The sequence below is a fragment of the Barbus barbus genome (genome assembly GCF_936440315.1).
Source record: "Barbus barbus genome assembly, chromosome: 49".
Lineage (NCBI taxonomy): Eukaryota > Metazoa > Chordata > Actinopteri > Cypriniformes > Cyprinidae > Barbus > Barbus barbus.
The window spans coordinates 6903357-6929453 of record NC_136727.1 but is presented as its reverse complement, the minus strand read 5'-3'; the positions used below and the strand labels follow the sequence as shown (position 1 = coordinate 6929453).

General features: G+C 35.7%; 1 protein-coding gene across 1 annotated transcript in view; it reads right to left on the bottom strand.

Annotated features, from left to right (window-relative positions):
* Window positions 1-25674, bottom strand: part of LOC306867370 (SH3 domain-binding protein 4-A-like) — a 38995-nt gene extending 13321 nt beyond the window's left edge. The window contains exons 1-3 of the mRNA XM_079412981.1: window positions 25578-25674; window positions 7712-7908; window positions 5264-7626 (exon numbers count right to left, since the gene is read on the bottom strand). Coding sequence (XP_079269107.1) covers window positions 5264-7626; window positions 7712-7832 — 2484 coding nt within the window. The 5' untranslated portion in view covers window positions 7833-7908; window positions 25578-25674. The remainder of the gene's footprint in view (window positions 1-5263; window positions 7627-7711; window positions 7909-25577) is intronic.
* Between the last annotated feature and the right edge of the window lie 423 nt (window positions 25675-26097).

Genomic DNA, 26097 nt, shown 5'->3' with positions numbered 1-26097 from the left:
AATGTAAAGTAGTGAGTGTACAGCTTGTATAACAGTGTAAATTTGCTGTCCCCTCAAAATAACTCAATCAATAACCCATTAATGTCTAAACCGCTGGCCACAAAAGTGAGTACACCTCTAAGTGAAAATGTCCAAATTGGGCCCAATTAGCCATTTTCTCTCCCTGGTATAATGTGACCCGTTAGTGTTACAAGGTCTCAGGTGTGAATGGGGAGCAGGTGTATTAAATTTGGTGTTATCGCTCTCCTTCTCTCATACTTGTCACTGGAAGTTCAGCATGGCACCTCATGGCAAAAAGCTCTCTGAGGATCTGAAAAAAAAAATAGTTGCTCTACATAAAGATGGTGTAGGCTATAAGAAGACTGCCAAGACCCTGAAACTGTGCTGCAGCATGGTGACTAAGACCATACAGCGGTTTAACAGGACAGGTTCCACTCAGAACAGGCCTCGCCATGGTCGACCAAAGAAGAAGCACGTGCTCAGCGTCATATCCAGAGGTTGTGTTTGGGAAATAGACGCATGAGTGCTGCCAGCATTGCTGCAGAGGTTGAAGGGGTGGGTGGTCAGCCTGTCAGTGCTCACACCATACGCCTCACACTGCATCAAATTAGTCTGTATGGCTGTCGTCCCAGAAGGAAGCCTCATCTAAAGATGATGCATAAGAAAGCCCGCAAACAGTTTGCTGAAGGCAAATAGACTAAGGACAAGGATTACTGGAACCATGACCTGTGGTCTGATGAGACCAAGATAAACTTATTTGGTTCAGATGGTGTCAAGTGTGTGTTGCGGCAACCAGGTGAGGAGTACAAAGACAAGTGTGTCTTGCCTACAGTCAAGCTTGGTGGTGGGCGTGTCATGGTCTGGGGCTGCATGAGTGCTGCCGGCACTGGGGAGCTACAGGTCATTGAGGGAACCATGAATGCCAACATGTACTATGACATACTGAAGCAGAGACTGGGACGCAGGGCAGTATTCCAACATGATAACGACCCCAAACACACCTCCAAGATGACCACTGCCTTGCTAAAGAAGTTGAGGGTAAAGGTGCTGGACTGGCCAAGCATGTCTCAGACCTAAACCCTATTGAGCATCTGTGGGGCATCCTCAAACGGAAGGTGGAGGAGCGCAAGGTCTCTAACATCCACCAGCTCCGTGATGTCATCATGGAGGAGTGGAAGAGGACTCCAGTGGCAACCTGTGAAGCTCTGGTGAACTCCATGCCCAAGAGGCAGTGCTGGAAAATAATGGTGGCTACACAAAATATTGACACTTTGGGCCCAATTTGGACATTTTCACTTAGGGGTGTACTCACTTTTGTGGTCAACGGTTTAGACATTAATGGCTGTGTGTTGAGTTATTTTGAGGGGACAGCAAATTTACACTCTTATACAAGCAGCACACTCACTACTTTACATTGTAGCAAAGTGTCATTTCTTCAGTGTTGTCACATGAAAAGATATAATAAAATATTTACAAAAATGTGAGGGGTGTACTCACTTCTTTGAGATACTGTACATGTATGAAATCTAACAGAGCGTCAGTGTTAATATTTAAACATTCTATCATCTAGCTTTAATTTAATCTATCTTTAATATTCAATATTTCTTAACTTTGAAGTTCATACATTTGTCACAAGCTCTTTCTTTTGTTATGCAAGAAAAAAAAGCATCCAAAGATGTATGGGCTCACATGGGCTTCTTGCTGATATAATGTTAACATACCATTCTTTAGAATCCACAAATTCTAAACCTGCATACTATTTAGAACAGATAGTATGCAAATTAGAATGCAAGCCTAGGTGAGAGAGAGAGAGTGAGAAGTCTCAGCTTTTCCCTTTGAAACTCAATAGAGCTAAACGATACTGCTGAACACAGTAGCAGCCACATAAAGTGTCAATAAAATACTTCCACTTACAATAATGACTGTAAAATGAGTCAAAAGTGTTGTGGTTATGATTGAAGAGACACAGAAAAATAATCTCATTTTAGCTATGCTACCAGAGGGCAGGGAGAGGTGAAGGTCATGTTTCACATTGATTTCTAAAGAAAGATGTAAAATGTGTCCCAACACACCATGGCTATTTGAGAAAAATGTCAGGACTCAGACAGTCCTCAGGCAAAATCTGTTGGAAATCGCTTATAAATGCATTATTTAACCCTTAGGGGCAGAGACGGCCAGTTTAAACCAGACGGAGAGACAAACCTGTCAGCTTTCTTTCAGCAAATAAATTGATAAAATACACCTAATCGATTGTAGAAATATCTACAGATTACAGAGCTCCTCTGTAATTTTAGTACAAACAAATATAAATAAGCTATCTTACAACAAAATGCATTGGCTATGCGACTATAGTGACATTTACACAAAGGAAGCCGCACCAAACCCAAAAAAAGTGGCTCACTGTTAGCTGGCGATAACCCCAGTTCTGGCCACTGCAAATATTTAAACCAAGCACATTAAAATGGCTCAGTTTAGCTTGTTTTCTTTACTAGCCTGATGGCCTTGGAGTGCCCTCATGCTGTTTGGTTTTATTTTAGAAGTGTTTAGATATGACTGAGGCAGCTGCCAAGCTCTTCAGTCTTTGGAAGCTTCCAGAATGCCTAGCCAACCACCCAGCTTTGAAAATGCACCACTTGCTGAGTAAAGGTGGCAAGCTGCCATTTATGACTTGATAAAACTTGGCTTAATAGTCATATGCAGTATTTATGGATTTAGGCTAAGCACATTTGCGTGTGTGGAATGCTAACTGTGAATGGGGATACTGAGGCAGCATACAGAATTGTTAAATCATAATACAGACGGGTATTCGCTTAAAAGACCTATAAATTGCTATGCTAAGCTTAATAGCTGGCCTGTCAGACTTAACACTGAGCAAAATTTCTTCCATCTCATTGTCTGCACAACTCAAAATGTCACCAGGCTAAGAAGCATTGGGCGTAATTACCAAACTCAAAAAGACAAATCGCTAAATAATAGCAAGAGTGAGGCAAGGAAAGGCTGTATGTCCATCAGGCTGCAATTTCAAAATCGATTCACTCGGCTATCCTATGACGTCAGGCCTTGGGAATAATAGCCACATCTCTACTTGATGAATGTGTCAGCACTTGAAGCACGGCGGGGAAACAATGATGAAGCTCCCTCTCAGCAAGGAGAAATATACAGAAACACAGTGAAAGAGATGAGAATGATTGCTAAGGTGTTACGCCCTGTAACAGACGCTTACCACCCACTCAAGTCTTGAATAATTTAAATTGAACAAAAGCTCTCTACCTGTTGTGAAAGTAAATATAAAACGACGATTCCAGTCAGGGATATCACTTTAACCCTGAGGTCAGAGAATAGTCAGAATCCCCATTTGGACCTTTAAAAATACCCAGCAATGTAGCAAAAATGGCATTTGTATTGTTTATCCAAGATAAGATGCTAAAGCTAACGTTTTGCTAAAGATAAGACTGGAATTACTACATATATCCTCTCTCTCGCTATCCAGCCTGAACAAGTGCTATATCCTTCTACACACACCGTCTCCTCAGATCTGCAAGCCCTGAGCTGACAGATGTGGGGCGCTAACCTGTTTACTTATAAATGGGATATCGGTCAACGCTAGTAGAAAGAGTATGTAAGGTAGATATAGCTACACACTCAATATTCTCTGCTGTGCTTTTCCTCTGTTCTGTGTTCTTTCCCAATATTTTGTTTCTGTCAACAAAAGTGTGGTTGAGTCAAAGGAGTAGTTCACCCAAAAATCACCCATTCATGTCGTTCCAATCAAGTGTAACTTATTTTCTTTTCGATATAATAAAAGTGAAGGGCTGAGGCCTTTCATATGATAAAAGATTTCCATATGCAATCTTCTAAAGCCATACAATACCTTTGCGTGAGGGCCAGAACAAAATTTAAGTTCACATTTAAGAAAGCCATAAAGGTTCGGAACAACATGAGCAAAAGGAGTGAGTAAAAGATGACAGAATTTTCATTTTTAGATCAGCTAATCCGTTAAGGCATTAATCCTTTGCAACAGGCGGCCCACAAGAATTCACATGTTAAACATATTTAGCTAGCTAGATAGAAAAGGATAACTCAAATCAGAAAGAATGTGAAGGCTATGATGACTGCAGTGGACATGAGCGGGAAGTTATATTTCTCAAGGAATTTATTTGTTCCTTCTGAATATTTTCAGCTGACAGCTGACTTTTTTTTCGCACTTGCGAGTTAAAAAGTTATAGACTAATTCTGAGATATAAACTCGCAATTCTGAGAACATATCAGTCTTTTTTCCCCCCTCAAAACTGGACTTTAACTCGCAATTCTGACTTTATAACTCGCAATTGCGAGTTTATATCTCACAATTGTGAGTGGTAAAAAAAGAGTCAGAATTGTGAGGGAGAGGAAAAAAAAAAAAAAAAAAAAATTCGCAATAACCTTTTTTTATTTTTTATTCAGTGGCAGAAACGGCCTTCCATAGAACTGTGATATTTCAAACATACTGAAATACTTTAGACACTGAGTGGCGTTTCTGATATCAGTGAGCGCGGAGTGGAGCGGGAGCGGAGTGATTATTAAATGCTCGGAGCACGGAGCGGAAATTATTGACGCTCCACTCCGCTGACATACTCTGATCGGACACCGCCACACAAATGTGGCTTTTTGTTAATGACTGTCGCAGGATTTTACACAGAGTAACAGCTCACTACCAATTACAAAATACACTGTAACAGTCAGTCACAGGCAATTCTGGTTGCATTTTTCATCAATTAATATCTTAAATTATCTTTGACTATGTTCTGAAATTGTTTTTTGGCCCGATGCCAAACTTACTTGCCGACCCCTGCTTTAAGAATTCCAAAGAGTTTATATTGCTGGACATTGTGTAGATTAAACAGAGGCAGCTTGTACATTACCAGCCCTGGACATCCTGTGCCCAGTGATAAAAAAACTAATACAAGCTCAATCTTTCTTTCAGTCAGAATTTGAGTCAAGCAGGGTTCTGGCTGCTGTACTTGCAGGTTTCCACAGCTGTACCGATAAGAAAGGCAGAGAGCAGCTAAGTGCACTCTCATCAGAATTAGCCCCAAGCATTAATAAGAAAAAATGCAGATAAGCAGGACTGCATAAAAACGGGTTTAAATCAAATACTTTGTGGACAAATTTCTGGTAGTTATCCATTTAGGACAGGGGCATCTACTGCATTCAAAAAGCAAACACAACCACAATAGTTTTCAAACAATGCAGTTCAGATAAACCAACACAAACAGAAGCTTACCATCATAAGTTCCTTCTGAAAAGATTTTTTCTCCTTGGTCTCCATGTTGAGGCAATCTTCCTTTAGTTTCTCCAGCACTGAAGCAACCCTCTCTGGCTCACTATCCAGCTCTGCTCTGCAAAAATACGTCAAAGGAAGATTCACATAGCCCAGAGCATCAGCAAATGCTCGCCAGTTTCCCAGATTCTCCATAAGTATTGTCCTCACAGAGGCATAAATGTAAGTGAGAAACTTGCAGGGCTTCAGGATTTGTTCCATCAACATTGTGGTTGTAAAATCTGGCCCAGAAAAGTAAATAGGCTTGACCTTTCCCAAGACGAGCACATTTTTTACATGTACAAGCCCAATCTTTCCCTGATAGTATCCAATGTACCACTCTTTGGTCCATAGTTGTCCTTTGAGTTTGATCTTCTCCTCACTGAGTAGGGCGATGATATCCCCTTTTTTGTATTCCAGCAAGTATTGATTCTTGGTTTGTCTGATAACTGTTTTGATCAGTTTGCCAAATTTCAAGTTGGTAATGCAGCGCTCTTGAAACTGTGGGTATTTGGTGGTGATGGCCAGAGGAGACAAAATTATTTTATCAACTTCCTTTTTCTTTAGGAATCGCCTCTGGCCATTGTTCCGTATCCCGGTTTTAGGCGGCGGCTGTGGTGTCTGAACACAAAATTGTGCAAGGATGCAATCCTGATCATCTTTTACCTGGACACGTAATGTGAAGTCAGAAATCTCATCTGCATTCCGAGACGTAATCATGTAGATGAGCCGACTCACCTTGCCTAGTTTGATCTGAAACCCACGAACAACCCTAGCCTGATCATTTGCCTTGACCTCATAATTTGACATGTTGGAGTACATCCCTATCTGCAAGTCCTGTGGTCTGCCAAGGATAAATTGGTGCTTCCCCCACAGTTGTAGGGCAACAGGAGGGGCAGACTTCGCTTGTTTCCCAACTTCACTAACTAGAAGAGTCTTGGGGGCACAGTCATGGCCAAAAATTGCCACCACAGTCTTAAAAGATGGATGAATGTGTTTGGGCCCATAGAGACCCAGGGTAACTTTCTTCAGCATATGATCCCAAACAGTTGAATTGAAGGAAATATGTTGGGTCTGGACAATAACTGCTACATACATGCAGGGCTCCAAATTGTCCAGCTGAACCTGAATTGTATCACCATAAATGTAAGCTTGTGGAACAGGAGAGTAAGGACCCTCTTTGCAATCACTTCGTACACACAAAACCTCCGCCATTTGACTTTCTGTCCTAGTTGCAACGGATACCTTCATCTCTAAGGTAATGAATGACTTTATCTCCATGTTGCTCAGTTTGATTTCAACCACTGGACTGACAGTCGAGCATCTGTCATTGTTTAGCTCCAAGGGAGGATCTAGTAGAGCCTTCATTGAGATTTGCTGAGTGTCTCCAACTGCAACATGACCTTCAGGAACATGAATACTGATATTTGTATCTGGTAGCTGGACTGCACCGCCACAGCTGTCCAATTTGCAAACAATGTTGGTCTCTACTGGTTGTGTTTGACCCCAGCCTGGGTTCTGCCCAAGGGACTCAAGGTCATGGCAAGATCGTGCCAACTTTCGGTGGTTTAGCCATGCTGTCCTAAAGTCCTCTCTGGTCTGAAATTGCTCCGGTGAGGGAGCTTTAAGCCCTGTAAAAAACCCTGATGAAGGCAATGGAGGATTTGACTGAGATTGTAAAATAGATAACTCTGATAAACTGTAAGATCTCTTGCTTCGGAAAAAGGGATTGTCCCTGCGAAGCATCTGCAAGGCTTCAAAATCAGTGCTGGTAGATGTTCCATCAAAGACACTATTGCTGTAACCTTTTGTGTTGCTGGTAGTGGAGATGGAGGCTGAAGGCAAGTCAAAGAAAAGCAAATCCATGCTGTTACATTGGTTCACCTTCTCATTGCTGTTCTGATCAAGAACATCATCCATGGACCCATTAAGGAATGGGTTGGTTGAGGAGAGCATGGAGAAGGGGTTGTTGTAGTCATAAGGCAGGGAGGGCTTCAGTGACACTCCAGTCCACTCCCCCAGCAGGTCCAGCTCTTTTGCTCCCTCCTCCGAGCAGTCCCCAAGATTGTCAATCATCCCACTGTCACTTAGAGATGAGTTCCTGTAGTTGATCGGCTGGACGTACGTTGAAGGGATGTATCCCATTTCTCGGTTGTTGTGGGCGTACCACCATTCCCCACCAGACGTGTCCAGCACATAAAGATGATCCCCTTTGGAGAACTTCAGAGTGGTAAAACTGGATGGAGAGTAATCCTTTATAGCGACCACTTCCTGTGCAGTTCCAAACGATGTTGAGGGGGCCAAACGCAAGGCACTGGGAGAAGGCACTGTAGAGACAAACATATAAATAAGAATTGCTGATTTGTAATGAATATGCTGTTCTGCAGTGTGTTCGCAGTACAATAAACTGACCTTTGACATCTATGAGACTCGCCTCAGTCACTCCTTCATCAAGGTCAATAAGCGTGCCCTCTGATTTACATCTAGGGAGCACATTATTGTTGTTGGTTACTCTGATCCTGTGGGCGGCCATCTTGCATTTGCTTATGCTATTTCACCATTGCTCCAAACCTGACAATCAAACACTGGCAGTTTTCCATTTGTTCCTGCTGGGAAAACAAAAAGACAGGGACAGTCTTGATTAGCTTTGTGTGGCAGGACAAACGCTTGACGCACTGAGAATAATGAGACACACTGCAATCAGATTATTGGATCATTAAAGCAAAACTCTTCATAGAGATTGTAGCTAGAGATTACTGTGGTATAGCTAAAGGGACAAAATGGGACAAGATGGAACTCAAATGTACTGCATGAGATTAATAGATCTTTAAATTTGATTACTTTTAATCTGTCTTGGAAGGGGTTTACGCATTGTTGTCTATTTAGAAGTTAAGTCAGAAACTGTTGGCTTAGAAATCAAGAAAATCTATTTCCAGATGCTGATGAATTCTGAACGTCTCAAGTATGAATAATGCTCTTTGTTCATTTTATATCATCCACTCTTGTCGCAACTAAGTTTAACTGAAGGAATATACGACCATGGGATGACAATTAGGGAAAATACAGCAGAGGTTACTACAATCAATACGGCATCTTCAGCCATATCAAGGTGCTGTCATCCTCTGAAATGACCATGTGCTCCATCTATAATCTTGACTTCAATTTTTACTTTACTTAATCTCTAAAAAAAACTTCTTAGTGACATCTCACTGCTAACAGAACATAAAGCTAGCATGAAATCAAAATGTACCCAATTTACTTATTGCATATTCCTGGTCTTCTTGTGCATGTTGCTCCAAACAACAAAAACACCAAAGTCTTTTATCACAATTTAATGCATTGCTGCATTTCTGAGACATTACTTTTTAGCTACTGTCACTAATCCCTTTGTTTTCATCTTGAATATTGTTTCAGTAAAATACACTATAATTTACTTTAGCACAAAAAGGTATTTACTGTAGCTTTAAAGCTGCATAAGGCTTTATAGATCAGTGTTATTACACAGTGTGCACATTTACTTTAGACTGAAAGTCACACTACCATAAACAAAGTAATAAAATTGTCATTTACAAAATGAATAAATCTAAGGTATCTTTCCCTGCTGGAAACAACAACAACAACAACGTAAAATGTGCTTATTTATAATTTATAGACCTGATATCTGGATGAAACTGTCTTTTATCACGGTTAGAGCGTTTGATTTGCCGGGTCCTAAAATAAAGATATCAAAGCATATCAAAGGACACCTTGAACTAAAAATCACATGCATATGGTGCAGCAGGGGTTCCATCAATTAAACAAACTAAAACACCCACTGGGTGATGAACATGAATAAATACCATCCTAAAAGTGAATATATTACTTTTTGTGTCAGCATGGTTCCATTTAGAAAAGAAAAAAAAAAAAGCACCAACTTTTTGCAAACTCCTGTAACGGTTTATAAAATGATACATTTTTGCACCTTGTTGTGGATTAGAGGTGCTATTTTTTCTGTTATGATTTATGCTCTCTTAAGGTGAGCAACAGTTTGGCTTTTGGGGGTTTTCCATACATGATTGCCTCAACTTCTGTCTGAGACGATGAGCGCTATTAATCTGCACTTGACGTGACAGACATGCAAAACAACACAGAGATGTAAAACAAGCTATAATTAGTTGGACTAAATAATCACAGAAGCATGAAACGAATATCAAACGAGACCAAAGGGCCAAGTAACTCAGAGTAGCTGATAATAATTTAATTTCTACACAACAATTTACCATAGGATGCCATAAATGAGGTTTGAAATGACATGAGGGTGTCTCTGTACAGAAAAGCTGTACTTAGATGAAATGCAATGCAACATTTGGTTATGGATTGTTTTTTAGAAGACGCTGTGGAAGTTGAAAGATGAAGGCCTTGGAAGGACCTTTCATGTCTGCTACTTAAAGGCTTGATGAACCCTTCAAAAGGAGGTAAGCATCTTTGGCATGCCTATGTTTTAAAAGCCTTTCACACAAAAGACTCATGGAAGGATTTATTCCCTTTAAATGTCCATTTCTTATTATCTACATTTAATAGATGCTGAAGTAGGTCAGGAATACCACTTGGCTCTGTTCCATTTAGTCCAACCCTCAAACAATCCTTCCTCATGCTTTTATTTTATTCATAATTCAGGCTATCAGAAGTTGGAGAAAGTGTATTCCTGGAAAAAATGAAATCGTAAAATTACAGCACTGACCTCCCTCGGCTATATCAGCACTCTCTCTGGAGAAGTGCTTCAAGGTCTATGGTTCTTCTAACACTAGGAGCACCTAAAAGGTCTCATTTTAAACTCTACGAGACCATCAGTGGCACAGTTGGATGTGTCAATGGTGGTATTAGGAGGCAGAGGAAGAGCAATTGATGGATTAGAAACCTAGAGGTCTGACAAGGATGTAATCATGGTTTCTGATAACAGCACCTGGGGCACTCCAAAGACTGAAGACTAGTATCTCCTTTCCAAAATCCCTCTGTATGCCACTATCCTCTTTTCTTTAGTGTCTATTTTCACAGACTCCAGTGATAAAGCTATTTAGTCATTGATCTGTCAACCTCAGCTTCAACTCGTAAGTGTGTGATATCATTGGACATGTTGAACGAATGCTTTTGCATTTATTTTTTATTTTTTTGGTGGTAACAGGCCTCCGTCCTTAACAAGACATAATGTTGTTCAAGTAGCTAGTTATAAACATGCCTAGTTTAGCTTAGCAAAATTCTATTCAAATCGCTGAAGCCAAAAAAGAAAAAAGAAAAACACAATCGTAGATGAATGGTTTATATAAATTGCAGATAGAGCGCCTCTTGTGGCAATGCTGAGAATGCAATGCATTGTGAATAGCAGTTGAAAGATGTAGTCACACTTACATTTGTTTGGAAAATTTTGCAGGAAATATTCAGTCATTTAACTAAGGAATCCACTCAATCTGGAGTGTTATGTAAAAAAATCTCTACACAGTAGAGTATTTCAATAATGTTTAATTCAGTCTCGCAAATTCGTTACAGAGACCAACAGAACGTTTTTTGGTATGAAAGTGATTTAAAGCAAATTTACACCTTTTTTGCTAACATTTTAATGAAATGCAGCTAATGTGAGCACACCTTGACATATTTCACAATATGGTAACAAAAATGTTTGTTTTGCTAGAAATATTAGCAGTTACACATCTTTTCGGTTGCAAAAACGCAATGTTTGAACAATTTTTTGTTTTTAAAAATCAGGAAGACATATTTTCGGTTCGATTGACAGTTCTAAAACACCATTTTTTTTCCCAACAAAATGGCGCAATGTAGTACTTTTAAGAAAGTATTCAGTGTTGATTTGATCAGCAAGAACTGTTAACAGAACTGAAATCAGAAACAGAACATTAACACATAAACATCAGCAATTACACGCAACTTTTCGGTGACAAAAATGTAACATTTAAAAAAAAAGAGAAATGTTTTCGGTTCCATTAACAGTTTTAAAACACTTTTTTTCCTGACAAAATGGCGCAATGTAGTACTTTTAAGAAAGTATTCAGTGTTGATTTGAACAGCAAGAACTGTTAACAGAACTGAAATCAGAAACAGAACATTAACACATAAACATCAGCAATTACACGCAACTTTTCGGTGACAAAAATTTTACATTTTAACAAAACAAAAAAATTAGAAATGTTTTCGGTTACATTAACAGTTTTAAAACACTTTTTCCTGACAAAATGGCGCAATGTAGTACTTTTAAGAAAGTATTCAGAGCTGTTTTGCACTGCAAGAACTGTTAATAGAATTGAAATCACAAACAGAAACACACAAACATTAGCAAGCTTTTCGGATATAAAAAGGCATCTTTTTAACATTAAAAGCACGAAAGACAAAAAAATAAATAAATAAATAAAAACCTCAATACTTCCTCAAAATTTTTATGAGAGCTGTTAATGGTACTTGAATAAGAAAATGAACCTTGAGATTCCCATGTAGTCAACATCCCCATAATACACAAATAGGCCTATTAGCAATTATACACATTTTTTATAAAAAAAAAAAAAAAAAAAAAAAAAGATTATTTTGGTTCCATTAGCAGTTCTAAAACACTTATTTTCCACCAACATGGACAGAATCATATAATGCAACTCAAAACAACACTCAATACTCCCCCCCCAAAAAAAACTACAAGAGGGGTTAATGGACCTGGAATGGGAAACTAAACCCCGCTATTCCCATATAGCAACATCCCTGTAATATTCAGCCAGAGAGATGTTTCAAACCATCCGTCGACAACATGAAACACTGGTAATCCACGACTCTTGGGTGTCCCATAAGACATGAGAACTCTTATCTCGGATGTGGCACGTAACTCACAGAAGAGGAGTGGAAAGCACTTCAAGCTGGAGGCCAGGGAATTTAGATGCTCTTAGATACATTGTTAGCTCTGCGGAAACCTCACGAGTTTAAATTCAAGCACTCCTCCTTAATCATCGTCCTTCAGACAGCTTCATACAGATAAAGCCCAGGGTTTGGCTGAATTAATTAATTCAAACAGAGCGGCATTACCACATCCATATAAAACCGATCCTTCCACCCTGCGTTAAAACACCTGTCATTACAAATTAATAATTATAATTAGATTTCCAAAACGTGCCATTGGGGCAATAACTGAGATAACGTGGCACATTACGGCCTGCGGTTATAAAATTTTATTATTAGTTCCAATGATGATATTTAAGAGTTTTATATTACTTTGACAAGCTAGGAAGGCGAGTGGGATTTCCGCCAACAGCTCATCACATGGTAAATATGACCACCTCATATATAAATGACCCTTCTGCAGAGGACAAAGCAATTTCTCCCTCCACTGCCCTGCAGTCCATACTTCACCACGGACTCTAAAACAAAAGCTTTACTCGGGTAAAGTGCAGGGGGGTGTGGGTGGAAGATAATATTTCAAAGAGCCCATAAGAGGTTAATTTCAGGAGTCCATTAAATGACCGACTTCATTTATCGTCTCTGTGTGAATAGGTCATTCGACCTGACAAGATTCAGCTACTGCAAATGAGTCTGACATTACAAGCCTCTTCATCAAACATATTTCTCAGAGAGTAAAAAATATTTTTGACTAAGGATGAGTCGAGTGAATGAACAAACAAACAACCACCAATAAATCAATCAATACAATTAGTAAGGCTGATCATTTTTTCTCTAGACTGTTTTATAGACATACAAACACCTTTAAAAGAAAAATAAGTGTCATAAAATATGCTTTACATTATGTATATAACAAAACTACACAAACACACACATATACACATATATATATATATATACACACAGTATATATACACACTATGCAACATATGAAAAATAAATACAATTATTAGGAAAGGTTGCAAGCCAAATTCAACCCCGTGCCACATGTACCTTACAGTTGTCTCATTGTGCCGAAGCATGTGCACTAATTTTATTTCTGGTGCACAGCAAGTCAAAGTAGAACACATCATATTGTTGTTTCAATTACACTCAGAATTTCATTTGCATACATGAATACTCAAAAAGAAACAATTCAAGGCCAGTGAATTGTGTTCCCAAATGTACCTCTCCAAAGGCAGAAGAAAATGATACAAAATGTCATTTCTGTTGGGAGGTCTGGATTAGCCGAGGCTTAAACAAAGTCCTCTGTAAATGAACTGTTGTTTTGCATCAGGTCGGGCCTCTCTCTCAAGAAACGCTCTACATAACAATGAAGACTTGCTCGCCCCCGTCCATCTTCACAAACCAAACACTCCGAAAGACATATAAAGCCCAGCACGTTCAACGTAAGCCAGTGAAGATTTACCTCAGGAGTCACGCCGACTGATAACGAGACTTTCAGGGGCGTTTAGGGGGATTACAAGGACTGAATTTGTGCTGAGTCCCCATTAATTATGAAACACAATGCAACACTATTGTGCTTGTGGAAACTGATGACGATTGTGCTTTTTTAGGTTTGTTCCATTCCTCAGGGAGAAAGAACAGTCATAAGACATGGACTGCAACGCTGCAGAAGTCATGCTTTCGGCCACTAAAAGTCAGATTCAGGAGATCTGCTAGTGAAAGTGTTGATGTAAGTATATATGCCAACAATCATTTGTTCAAATTTTTGCCTATATGTTAGGCCTAAAATATACTATGAATGCAAACTTTTCTAGCTACACAAGCTCAGTTTCATGCTTCAGACTATAATTTATAACAGGCAGGGCTGCACAAAATCTAAATGTAATTACTATTATTATTATAATAATTTTTATCATGTGTTGTGTATCCGGAAACGCAACTTGTGACAAACACCTTATTATAATTGTAATGAGAAGTGATTATCAAGAAAAGAGAAAATTTCAGATCTCCCTGGAGTTAAATATGAATATTTTAATTTTAAAGTTGTAAATGTAATATTTTTTCAGTGAAATATTATAATAGTAAGTATACTTTTATTGAGTAGTAGTAGTAAAATTAAAAGCAATAAAACCTTACTGACGTATAATCATAATATTTTCGCAAAATTGTGCAAAACCTGTTTTTTCTTCGCAAATCATAAAAAAATTTAATAAAATAAAATATGGGATAAAATAAATCGCAATTTCATTATTTTTAGTATAATTAATATACAATAATTAATTAATTACTTGATAATAAAGACTAACATTTAGTATAATATAATAATATTAATTAAATTTCTTTTAGTCAATTTTATTTAAAAAATAAAACTTACTAAAATAGTTATATTTAATATCATTAACAAATAATTACATTTAAAAAATGTAAACTTTATTATTTAAAAGAAATTATGTATATTTATTTGTATATTTTACATTTATACTTTTTAGTTTTACATTAATATTTAATAACGTAAGTGTTACTAAATGATTTTTATTTAACAATTATTTACCATATAAAATAAATTCATATGGATTTATTTTTTCTTCTTATAAATCATTCAGCCCTTAAGAGGAGTATGCAAATTGCATTCTCAGTGTCCCAGAATAGCGAGCATTAGCGTATGTCGTCTTCTAAAGTCAGTTTATCTTTTAGGCCAACTATTATCAGGGCAGAGAAAAAGTTTGAAGACAATATTGCGAAGAAAATTAGCTAAAGCAGGCTATTTCAACTCTGGCTCAATTTAGTCAACAAAGAAAAAAAAATCTAGCCGAATGTTGGTGGACAGCTGGAAAAAAATAATAATAATTGATGTAGAAACAATTTTCACTCAGAAATTGCTAGTAAATTTCGCAATTACTTACAAAGAAACTGCAAGCAACACACTGAATTGAAGTAGAAAAACTAATATTTTTGCTTGTAAAACAATTCCAATAATCTTTGGTTTATTCATATCTTTGAAAAATAACTTTTTACACTGTAGTCAACCATCACAATCCACCCAGAACACACAATATATATACTCAACAAAACCAAACACTGACAATGTTTACGTTTGCGCACTTCGTAGAGTATTCGTATAGTTTCTGGCTATATTTATTCTGGTAATTGGACATGAGACCCCCTACAGGATGCGATTTCAGTGCTTCAGCGAGCACATAATCATTTATTTTCTGAGTTTTCACTAGTGTGTGCATGTGTTTGGGAGAGAGTGAAGTCCTTGGTGGGAGGAGAAAGCCTGCAGAGGCTAACCAGAGCAAAACCATGGAGTCAAACCTAATTATTACAGCATACACACACACACACACTTCTCTGGAGACCAGTGCTGACAGGAAGCCAGCATCCCATCCCAACACATTCATCATTTAACATGTTCATGGAGCAATGGAATCATATTTTACATTACACACCAAACGTGGCCTGAAATTAAATCAAATCTGAAGCGCAGGATGTCTGTGTGTATTTTCTGGTTACTGGGACATCACTCAACCATGTAGATATTTCTCACCATTTCATGATGCAACCACTATTTGTGATAGGAAAATATCAGGTGTCTAATGCCTTAATAAAGTGCCAAATACTTTGTTTTATTAAAACAAAGTTCCTTTGTAGTTTTTAAGATATTGTTTTAGAGTGTCTTTTGGTATGTCTATGAAATATCATTAGGTTGAGAACAATCTAAGTGTTATTTTGAATATATAATTAATATTATTGTAATTTTTTATATTAATAGAAAATATTACTAAATGATTTATATTTAATATAACTATATTACAAAATAATTGTTGAATAATTTAGTAGTAATGAATTGATATACAGTATTTCATATTTTATAGTCACAAATGATGATAAAATATACTGATATTTTAATAATAAAATTAGCAATGAAGCATTTATATTTAATATAAACAACTTGGAAAATAATTATATGAAATACAAATAATTTAGTAATAATTGCAATAAATTATTTGTAATATTTAAAATGTATACTGATATTATATTGAAATAATAAAACTGAAACTAAATTATTTCCATTTAGCATAATTTACATAAAATAACTATTAAATAAGTATAATAATAAATTACTTACAATATTTTAATATTCTATATTAACATTTGTTCCATCTTGAAATTATTTAACACTATTGATATATTAGTTTAATGAATTTGTCAGTAAATTATTTCTGCAATGTGATTAACACAATTTTATTAAATATAAAACTTCAGTTATAATTTATTAAATATTTTGTATTCATATATTGTACACTACACACATGAATTAGTATTTATTGTATATTTGTATTAATATTTTTATATTAATATTCAATAAATTATTCAATGATATATACAATTATTATAAACTATAATACAAATAAATTAATTACTAAATTAGTAATATAATTATTTACCACAAAATAATAATAATTTAGAATAAATATATATATTTTTTATTAAATATTAATTACGCAGATGCAGATTATCTGTGAGAGGAAATTATATTAACTAATAATAACTAACCATGTTGAGCAACTATAGGCCCATATCAAATCTTCCTTTCATAGGTAAGATTATTGAAAAGGTAGTTTTTAAATCAGCTGAACAACTACTTAAAGTCAAATGGATACCTGGACAATTTTCAATCTGGTTTCCGAGCACATCACAGCACAGAGACAGCACTCATTAAGATAATAAATGATATTCGCCTCAATTCTGATTCTGGCAAAATATCAGTGCTGGTACTACTAGATCTTAGTGCTGCGTTTGACACTGTCGATCATAACATGGAAAACTGGGTCGGGCTTTCTGGGATGGCACTCAAATGGTTCAGATCATACTTAGAAGGGAGAGGTTATTACGTGAGTATAGGAGAGCAAAAGACTAAGTGGACGGCCATGACATGTGGAGTCCCACAAGGTTCAATTCTTGCACCGCTCTTGTTTAGCCTGTATATGCTCCCACTAAGTCAGATAATGATGAAGAACCAAATTGCCTATCACAGCTATGCTGATGATACCCAGATTTACCTAGCCCTATCTCCAAATGACTACAGCCCCATTGACACCTTCTGCCAATGCATTGCTGAAATTAACAGTTGGATGTGCCAGAACTTTCTTCAGTTAAACAAGGAGAAAACTGAAGTTATTGCATTTGGAAACAAAGATGAAGTTCTCAAGGTGAATGCATACCTTGACTCTAGGGGTCAAACAACGAAAAATCAAGTCAGAAATCTTGGGGTGATTCTGGAGACAGACCTTAGTTTCAGTAGTCATGTCAAAGCAGTAACTAAATCAGCATACTATCATCTCAAAAACATTGCAAGAATTTGATATTTTGTTTCCAGTCAAGACTTGGAGAAACTTGTTCATGCCTTTATCACCAGCAGGGTGGATTATTGTAATGGTCTCCTCACCGGCCTTCCCAAGAAGACCATTAGACCACTGCAGCTCATCCAGAACGCTGCTGCCAGTATTCTAACTAGAACCAGCAAATCTGAGCATATCACACCAGTCCTCAGGTCCTTACACTGGCTTCCAGTTACATTTAGGATTGATTTTAAAGTACTTTTACTTGTTTATAAGTCACTCAATGGCCCAGGACCTAAATATATTGCTGATATGCTCACTGAATATAAACCGAACAGACCACTCAGATCATTAGGATCAGGTCAGTTAGAAATACCAAGGGTTCACACAAAACAAGGGGAGTCTGCTTTTAGCTATTATGCTGCCCACAGTTGGAACCAGCTTCCAGAAGAGATCAGATGTGCTAAAACATTAGCCACATTTAAATCCAGACTCAAAACTCATCTGTTTAACTGTGCATTTGTTGAATGAGCACTGTGCTATGTCCGAACTGACTGCAATGAATTTTATGTATAATCATTTTCTTTAAATTCATTTTAAATCAATTTCTATATCATCTTAAATTTCCTTGTTTTTATTATTTTTATTTCCATGTTTTTATTGATTTTTAATGTCTATTTCACTTTCTTTTATGTAAAGCACTTTGAATTACCACTGTGTATGAAATGTGCTATATAAATAAACTTGCCTTGCCTAATAACCACAATTACGCACAAAAAAGGATAAAATGATAAGATTCATCAAAATCATGCAGCAACAGGAACACAAAGTGACAAAGGTAATGAATTGGCCATCTGCACTTCTAGATATCAGCCGTTTAGAAATCCACAACAGTTGAGCACAAATTTGGACATTTTCATCACGCTGCAGAGTTTAAAAGTCAAAAATAAATTCAGTTTATCAGTCTAGCATTAATGAAACTCAAGTTGACACTTCAATCTCGCAGTCATTCGGACAGAACCAAACACCCGATTGGCTAAATTCCAGAACAGCAACAGCCAATCAGATTCCTCGTCTCAGATATCAGACAGCCTGCATCCCAAATGCATGTATTGTACAATGCCTCTGCATTCAGTCAAAGTCTTTCTCAGATGCCAATACATCCCTTCTGTCTAGAAAACAGATGGAAGCGGAAAGGACAAGGACATTATTTTTCGATTAAATGAAAATCATTCCGAAATCGACTAAGTTGAGCACTCAGAGGAATTTCTTCATCTCTGACTTTCAGAATTGGTTTGCTGTGACTTCATGTATGAAACACTTAATTAAATGAGGCTTAAACACGTGCTTGTTCTGGTCAGACATTCATTCAACAGCAAAAGCTTTCATAAATGAAGTATTATCAAAGCACAAAAATAACATTACATTTTTTTCACAAAAGTGTGTATATTATTACAACATTCTTCTAAATTAGGTTTAAGGGGACATCTCTAAAAACTTAACCAGCAATTCATATTGACATTTTTTTAAATAATAAAACAAATATTTAATATAATTAAAATAGAGTATTCACATATAAAATAATTGCAATAAATAATAAAAGCATTTAGTTATAAATATTAAGATTGCTATTTATTTATATATTTTACATTAATATTAAATACAAATATTACACAATTATTTTTAATAATAATAATAATGTTAAATTGTTCTATATAATAATAATAAAGTTTTTAATACACTTATTTTATTTATTAGATAATGCAGGTGAATATAATTAACATGTAAAATAATTATACAAATATTTATATTAATATATCTATTTTCTATTAATATTTAATAATAAATATTACTTAATTACATTATTTATAACTATTTACCAAATAAAACAATTCATTTAATAAAAACATTTAAGCGTTTTTTATATATATTTAATATACTTAGTTTATATATTAAATAACTGTGATAAAGATACAGTAATATTTGTGATATTAAACTAGAGTAACTAATAGCCACAAAAAGACAATAAGTCTTTTATATAATTATCTTTTAATAATAATAAATTATACAATTCAAAAGCACATAAATAAATTAAAACATTTTTTTAAAACAGGATTGAGCGCAAATTTCGCAAAACGTTTCCAGAACATCTCAACTGACAGAACACAAAACTACAAAGAAATTATATTTTGCATACAAAAAAATAAAAACAAAATGATTTGGGAAGGGTCATGCATTCGCCTGGACGACGGCTCTGTTTACAGCAACAGGAAGTGGCCAAACTATGACAGGAAGTGCTCTGGAGAGACCGAGAGAGTAATGGAGAAACAGCGAGAGAGGAAAAGGGAAAAAGAAAGAGAGGAAATGCTTTGCTGATGAGTAGCCTCCGTCTCCTCCTGCTGTTCGTTGGATCTCAAGCCCTCCAGCTGGAAATCGGCTGCCACAGACTGGAATTTAATATCATTCCTCAGCTGATAGAACATAAACAGTACAATAATCTCATTCATAACCCTGAGCTTCCTCTGGGCCAAATACAGGAAGCAGAAACATTAAAAAAACACAGACAAACTACATATGGCAAGCACATGTCAGTCAGCTGAAGCAGTGATTGAGGTGAATCTATGGTGAAGATGCTCCTATTTTACATGTAACAAACACATAACAGCAAATCTGCCACATTTCATCCCAAACTATTTAAATGTATATCACTTTTAATATAATAACTTTTTAAAATAATATATATTAGTATTTAATAGTACTAGGCAACGATTAAGCACATCCAAAATAAAGGTTTGTGTACATAATGTGTGTGTGTACTGTGTATATTTATTATGTATATATAAATACCCTCACATGCATGTAAATATATAAATTTAAATATATTTGTATAATATAAATTATATGAATATAAATTTATACAAGTAAATATTTTCTAAAAATATATACTGTATGTGTGTCTTTATTATATATGCATAATAAATACACAAGGCAAGGCACGTTTATTTAAATAGCACATTTCATACACAGTGATAATTCAAAGTGCTTTACATAAAAGGAAGTGAAAGCCATTAAAAAGCATTATAATAATCACAACAATAAAAACAAGGAAATTATTAAAATTTGATTTCAAATTAATTTAAAACAATTAAGAGTAGAAAATTATTATAAATAAAATACAGTGTAATCAGTTTCGGACATAGCACAGTGCTCATTCAACAAATGCACAGCTAAACAGATGAGTTTTGAGTCTGGATTTAAATGTGGCTAATGTTTTAGCACATCTGATCTCTTCTGGAAGCTGGTTCCAACTGTGGGCAGCATAATAGCTAAAAGCAGACTCCCCTTGTTTTGTGTGAACCCTTGGTATTTCTAACTGACTCGATCCTAATGATCTGAGTGGTCTGTTAGGTTTATATTCAGTGAGCATATCTGCAATGTATTTAGGTCCTGGGCCATTGAGAGATTTATAAATGAGTAAAAGCACTTTAAAAGCAATCCTAAATGTAACTGGAAGCCAGTGTAAGGGCCCGAGGACTGGTGTGATATGCTCAGATTTGCTGGTTCTAGTTAGAATCCTGGCAGCAGCGTTCTGGATGAGCTGCAGCGGTCTAATGGTCTTCTTTGGAAGGCCGGTGAGGAGACCATTACAATAATCCATCCTGCTATTGATAAAGGCATGAACAAGTTTCTCCATGTCTTGACTGGAAACAAAACATCTCTTGCTATGTTTTTGAGATGATAGTATGCTGATTTAGTTACTGCGTTGACATGACTACTAAAACTAAGATCGGTCTCCAGAATCATAGCTGTGATAGGCAATTTGGTTCTCTCATTATTTGACTTAGTGGGAGCATATACAGGCTAAACAAGAGCGGTGCAAGAATTGAGCCTTGTGGGACTCCACATGTCATGGACGTCCACTTAGACTTATGCTCTCCTATACTCACATAATAACCTCTCCCTTCTAAGTAAGACCTGAAGCATTCGACCACACAGTACACACACACATATATTATAAAACAAAAACTTTTATTTTGGATGTGATTAAATCACAATTAACCGTTGCCCAGCACTAGTATTTAATATATAACTTTTTAACCTAAGAAAATTAGATCTATTTTTTTGGATTATTTTTGCATTTTAATGACAGTTGTGCATGTTTTCCTCAAATGCTAAAAATAAAATACAAATCTGTTCAAGTGCAGGTTACCATGATTTTATTATCGTTTTATAGAATTAAATGCATTTTATCATTTTTAACTTTCACATTGTAAAAAGTTCACAGGCCCATGGTTGAAGACCTAATATCTATAAACTACATTATTGTACATTATTTGATAATCAGCACAAATTATACATATACAACACAATACATATTTCACAATTTAAAATCACAATTTAACCTGAAAAAAATTAGTATTAGCAAATATCATGAAAAACATTCACAAACAGCTGGTTGAAAACAGGATTTTAAATATTTTACCGAAAATTGTTTTAAGAATTCTAGCGGAAAGCATGTTTAATTGTCTTGAAAAATAAAAAAATATATATTTTTTCCAGCTAAATATAATTTAATTTGATATTAGCAAAAAAAAAAACCTGTTCCCGACTCGTTTCATGCTTCAACTTGAACTAAAATGAACCAAGATGGCTAGTTTATATATAAACACATCTGCGGCTGATGAATCATCAGGAATCAGAGGGTTAGACAACAGGCTTAAATTCAAGCCCCAGACTGTTGAGAGTCTCATGTTTGAGTCCTGAAAACAAACCGCCCAGGTCTTGGTCCTGATCCCAGCTAAAGACACCCACTGATACCATCAACAATACACTCCCTCATCCCGACGCACATAAAAAGCAAAAGAGAGTATATAATTCTAGGTTCTTCGGAGTAATACTTACCCTTAGCTAAACTGAAACTAGCGGCTTTCTTTAAATATAGTATCATAACGCAAACCGTCTATAACAGTCATTCATATTGGAAGAGGTACGGGAATGGAAAGGCCACTTGGATGCGAGCTGAACTAGATCAGGCCTGCTTGCCTCAGGATAAATGCTGTAAAAGCCACAATTTATTTACAATGTAATCTCTCCTGATGGCCAACTCTGAAACATTAAATCCTCGTAAAACGATCTGCCTTTTTTTTCACAGTCGGCTGCCATCTGACTGGAGGGGGATTTTAACACTGCTGTTCTAAGCTGGACTGACATGGCTTTATGTACAGTGGACAAGACATAAATAATAGAAAGACTGATTTTTTTTGCTGATGGCCACATCTGTGAAGAAAGTGTTTGGGCTTTGATACAAGCTCAGCTGTATGGACAACATGCTGTAGTTTATTCTATTCACTTTGGTAGTTTTAAGATTTGGACAATTTTGAGATATGACAAGACAGCATTTGAGATATGTTGTCTTTTTTAGTTATTTTATTGTGGTTTTACAGTTGTGTATGTGTTTTTTTCATTACTTTTAACATTTTTAGTGGTGATTCTTAAATTAGCATGCTTTAAAGGTTGTCATTTAATTTATCGCTTTTTTGCTGTCCATTTCAGATGGACGATTTTGCACTTTTCTGTTTCTGAATAACACGAGACAATGTGTGACAATTTATTTTAGTTATGTTATATGTTTTTTAGTTTTGGAATTAGCGTGCTGTGCTAAAGGTTATGTTAAAGGTTATCATTAAATTTATTGCTTTTCAAAAAATGGAGACTACACCTGTATACATTTCAGATTGGTGATTTTGGACAATGTATCTTGCATTTATTATGATTTATTTTTTATGGTTTTACAAATTTTTATATATACTTTTGACTTAACTTTTGGTATTTTAATTGGTAATTAAATTTGCGAAAGGTTGTGTTAAAGACTGTTGTTAAATGTATTGCTTTTAGAACATACACTGTAGTCATACACATTCAGCCGGACAATTTTGGACAATGCATCTTGCAGGGTTTTTTTCAGGACAACACAAAAAAACAATCAGTGAAATGTAATTAATTTTAGTTATTTTATATTATACGTATATTGTAGCCATTCACATTTCAGACAGACAACTTTTGGATTTTGGAGTTGCGTTTTTGTTTTTGTTTTCTAAGTAATGAAACTTAGAATTTTAGATTTTGTGTGTTTTACACTTTTTCTTTACTTTTTTTAGTTAAATTGGTATGCTGCGCCAACAATTGAAATAAGGATGCTTCTTTACAACTATCACTTTTAAAGAATGGACACTACAGATTTACACACTTTAGATGGATAATTTTACACTTTTTCTAAACTTTTTTATTTAAATTAGCATGCTGTGCAAAACAAAATAGCTAAGGATGCTTCTTTAAAACTATCACTTTTAAAGAAGGGACATTACAACTTTACACACTTCAATTTTGGATGTCCCGTGACGTGTCTAGCTTTTTTATTTTTTTATTTTTTTGTTAACGATGTGTCAAGCTAAAAACAGTACAACTCATTTTTGAAAGAAAGAACTCTTTTCACGCAAACAATCTTTAAGAAATGTCTAATCAGGATCAGGTGACCCTGAACAATGCAAATATACACAGCTTCCTTAAGACCGATTGGTATTCGTTGGTTAATTACGAGAGAAAATTATTTTGACTCAGTTCGTAAAAACATACATATTTACATTACGTTTACAAGATAAACCTCTTGTTATTAGATACCAACATTATCATGTTCCATTCTGTTATCCTTGTGTGTATCATACAAAAGCTATTGTTTGTTTTCACAAACCAAAGAGTATGTCCAAATCAAATAAGACAATTTATTATTTGTTTATCGACAGCAGATTTTCAACATAGTTAACTGTTGTGACTTAACTTTTCAAGTTTCCTGAATCAACAAATATATAGTTTCACTACAAACAAGTTTATGTAAAGAAGATACACAAACACACACACACACACACACACACACACACACACACAACCATACCAATCTAAAGTAGCAACAGCCATTTGTTCTGCAAGCCATGAATATTTAATACACCACGTAACTTGAAAATAAATTGTTAATATAAGAGGGGGAGCTGAGGTCTTGTAGAAAAACGAGGCTGAGTTATGCCACAGGTCAGTCCTGTTCCATTCAAAGTCTGAAAGGAATGTGGGAAGGGGAGGGAGGAAAAGGAGAGGGGATAGACGGCTGGGAATGGGAGCCGAGAGGGAGGGGGAATGTATAGGATGTCCTCACCATTAGAAATGACCACCAGGGTGGTCGTGACTATCAAACACTGATAACCACGGTAACAAATAACCAACTGTCAAGCCAGAACAAGTTGTTCCTAATCAAACTGTACCATAGTTTTAATAGATTAGTAACTAAAATGAACTATTGTAACAAAATTTACCACATAAAAAATGAGTAAAAACAGTTTGCACTAAGAAACAGCTAGCAAATGTTACAATTACAAAGAAACAGCAAGTAACACACTGAATTTAATGTACAGTTTTAAAGTAGGAATAGGGAAATTGTATTTTCTTGTAAAAATAAAAATAAAATTGTTTTAATCACATCTTTGAGAAATCATATTTACAGTGCATATGAATAATTTTTCAGTAGTAGCAACTGCAGTTATTATGGTAGGCTATCTTGGCATAAACATGTATATTTATAATGGTTTTGGCAACTTAAAATACACATGTTTGAAGAAACCAATGTAAATAAAAAAAAAAAAAACATTTTACGTAGTGTTTATAAGAGAAATTCTGTGAACGTCCAATTCAGTTCTAAGTATGAGTTCATTCAATCAATAAATTAATATTTTTTTAGTTCTAAAAACATTTATATTATTTTTATGCATATATAATTCATGTCGCTTTAAGAATCTGCCCATTAAAGTGTATGCATTTAAAATGTGTATACACCTGATATCTATTCGACTTCAAGTTTGTAAAAGCAGCTGAAATGTTCCAAGAAGCGCATGTTCAACAAAACACTGAGCGCTGAAACAGTAACACAAACATTTCAGAGCTTTCAAAATATAATCCGAATCAATTCAAAAGCAGCCAAGAGGATTAACAGGCACAAAAGCGCAACGATGGCATTGACTCACCTCTACATTCCTGTTATGTTTATCCAAAGCTGCGCGCAGTTGTAGTGTTGAGTTGGTCACTTTGTGCTCCTTTGTCGCTCTTGGGCAAATGCGTCTCGCATCGCATCTGGGCGGGGCTGGAACGCCGGTGATGTCACGGAGAGGGGCGGGGATTCGGAGACGACTGGGCGGAGACTGGAATCCGGTGGTTCGCCATCTGTCATCGCGGGCCCTCAAGGAAAATCACTTTTCCACTGGCGTCTAGAGTTTGCTTGATCAATTATTAATTTCACTGAGTGATGATGCAGATGATATTCATTCTGTCCCCTACATCAAGCTTTCCATCACTTTCATACTGCTACTCCTAAAAACAGACTGAAAATATGATAGGCTACATCATTTCTAATATAATGTAATATTAAATAGAAAACATATTAATAACTCATTTTAGTGGGTTTGGATTTTTTTTATTGATTTAAAAGTAAGAAATGGAATTAAAAAATCTAATCTACTCAATGATTTACATTTAAGTGCTTTAAAA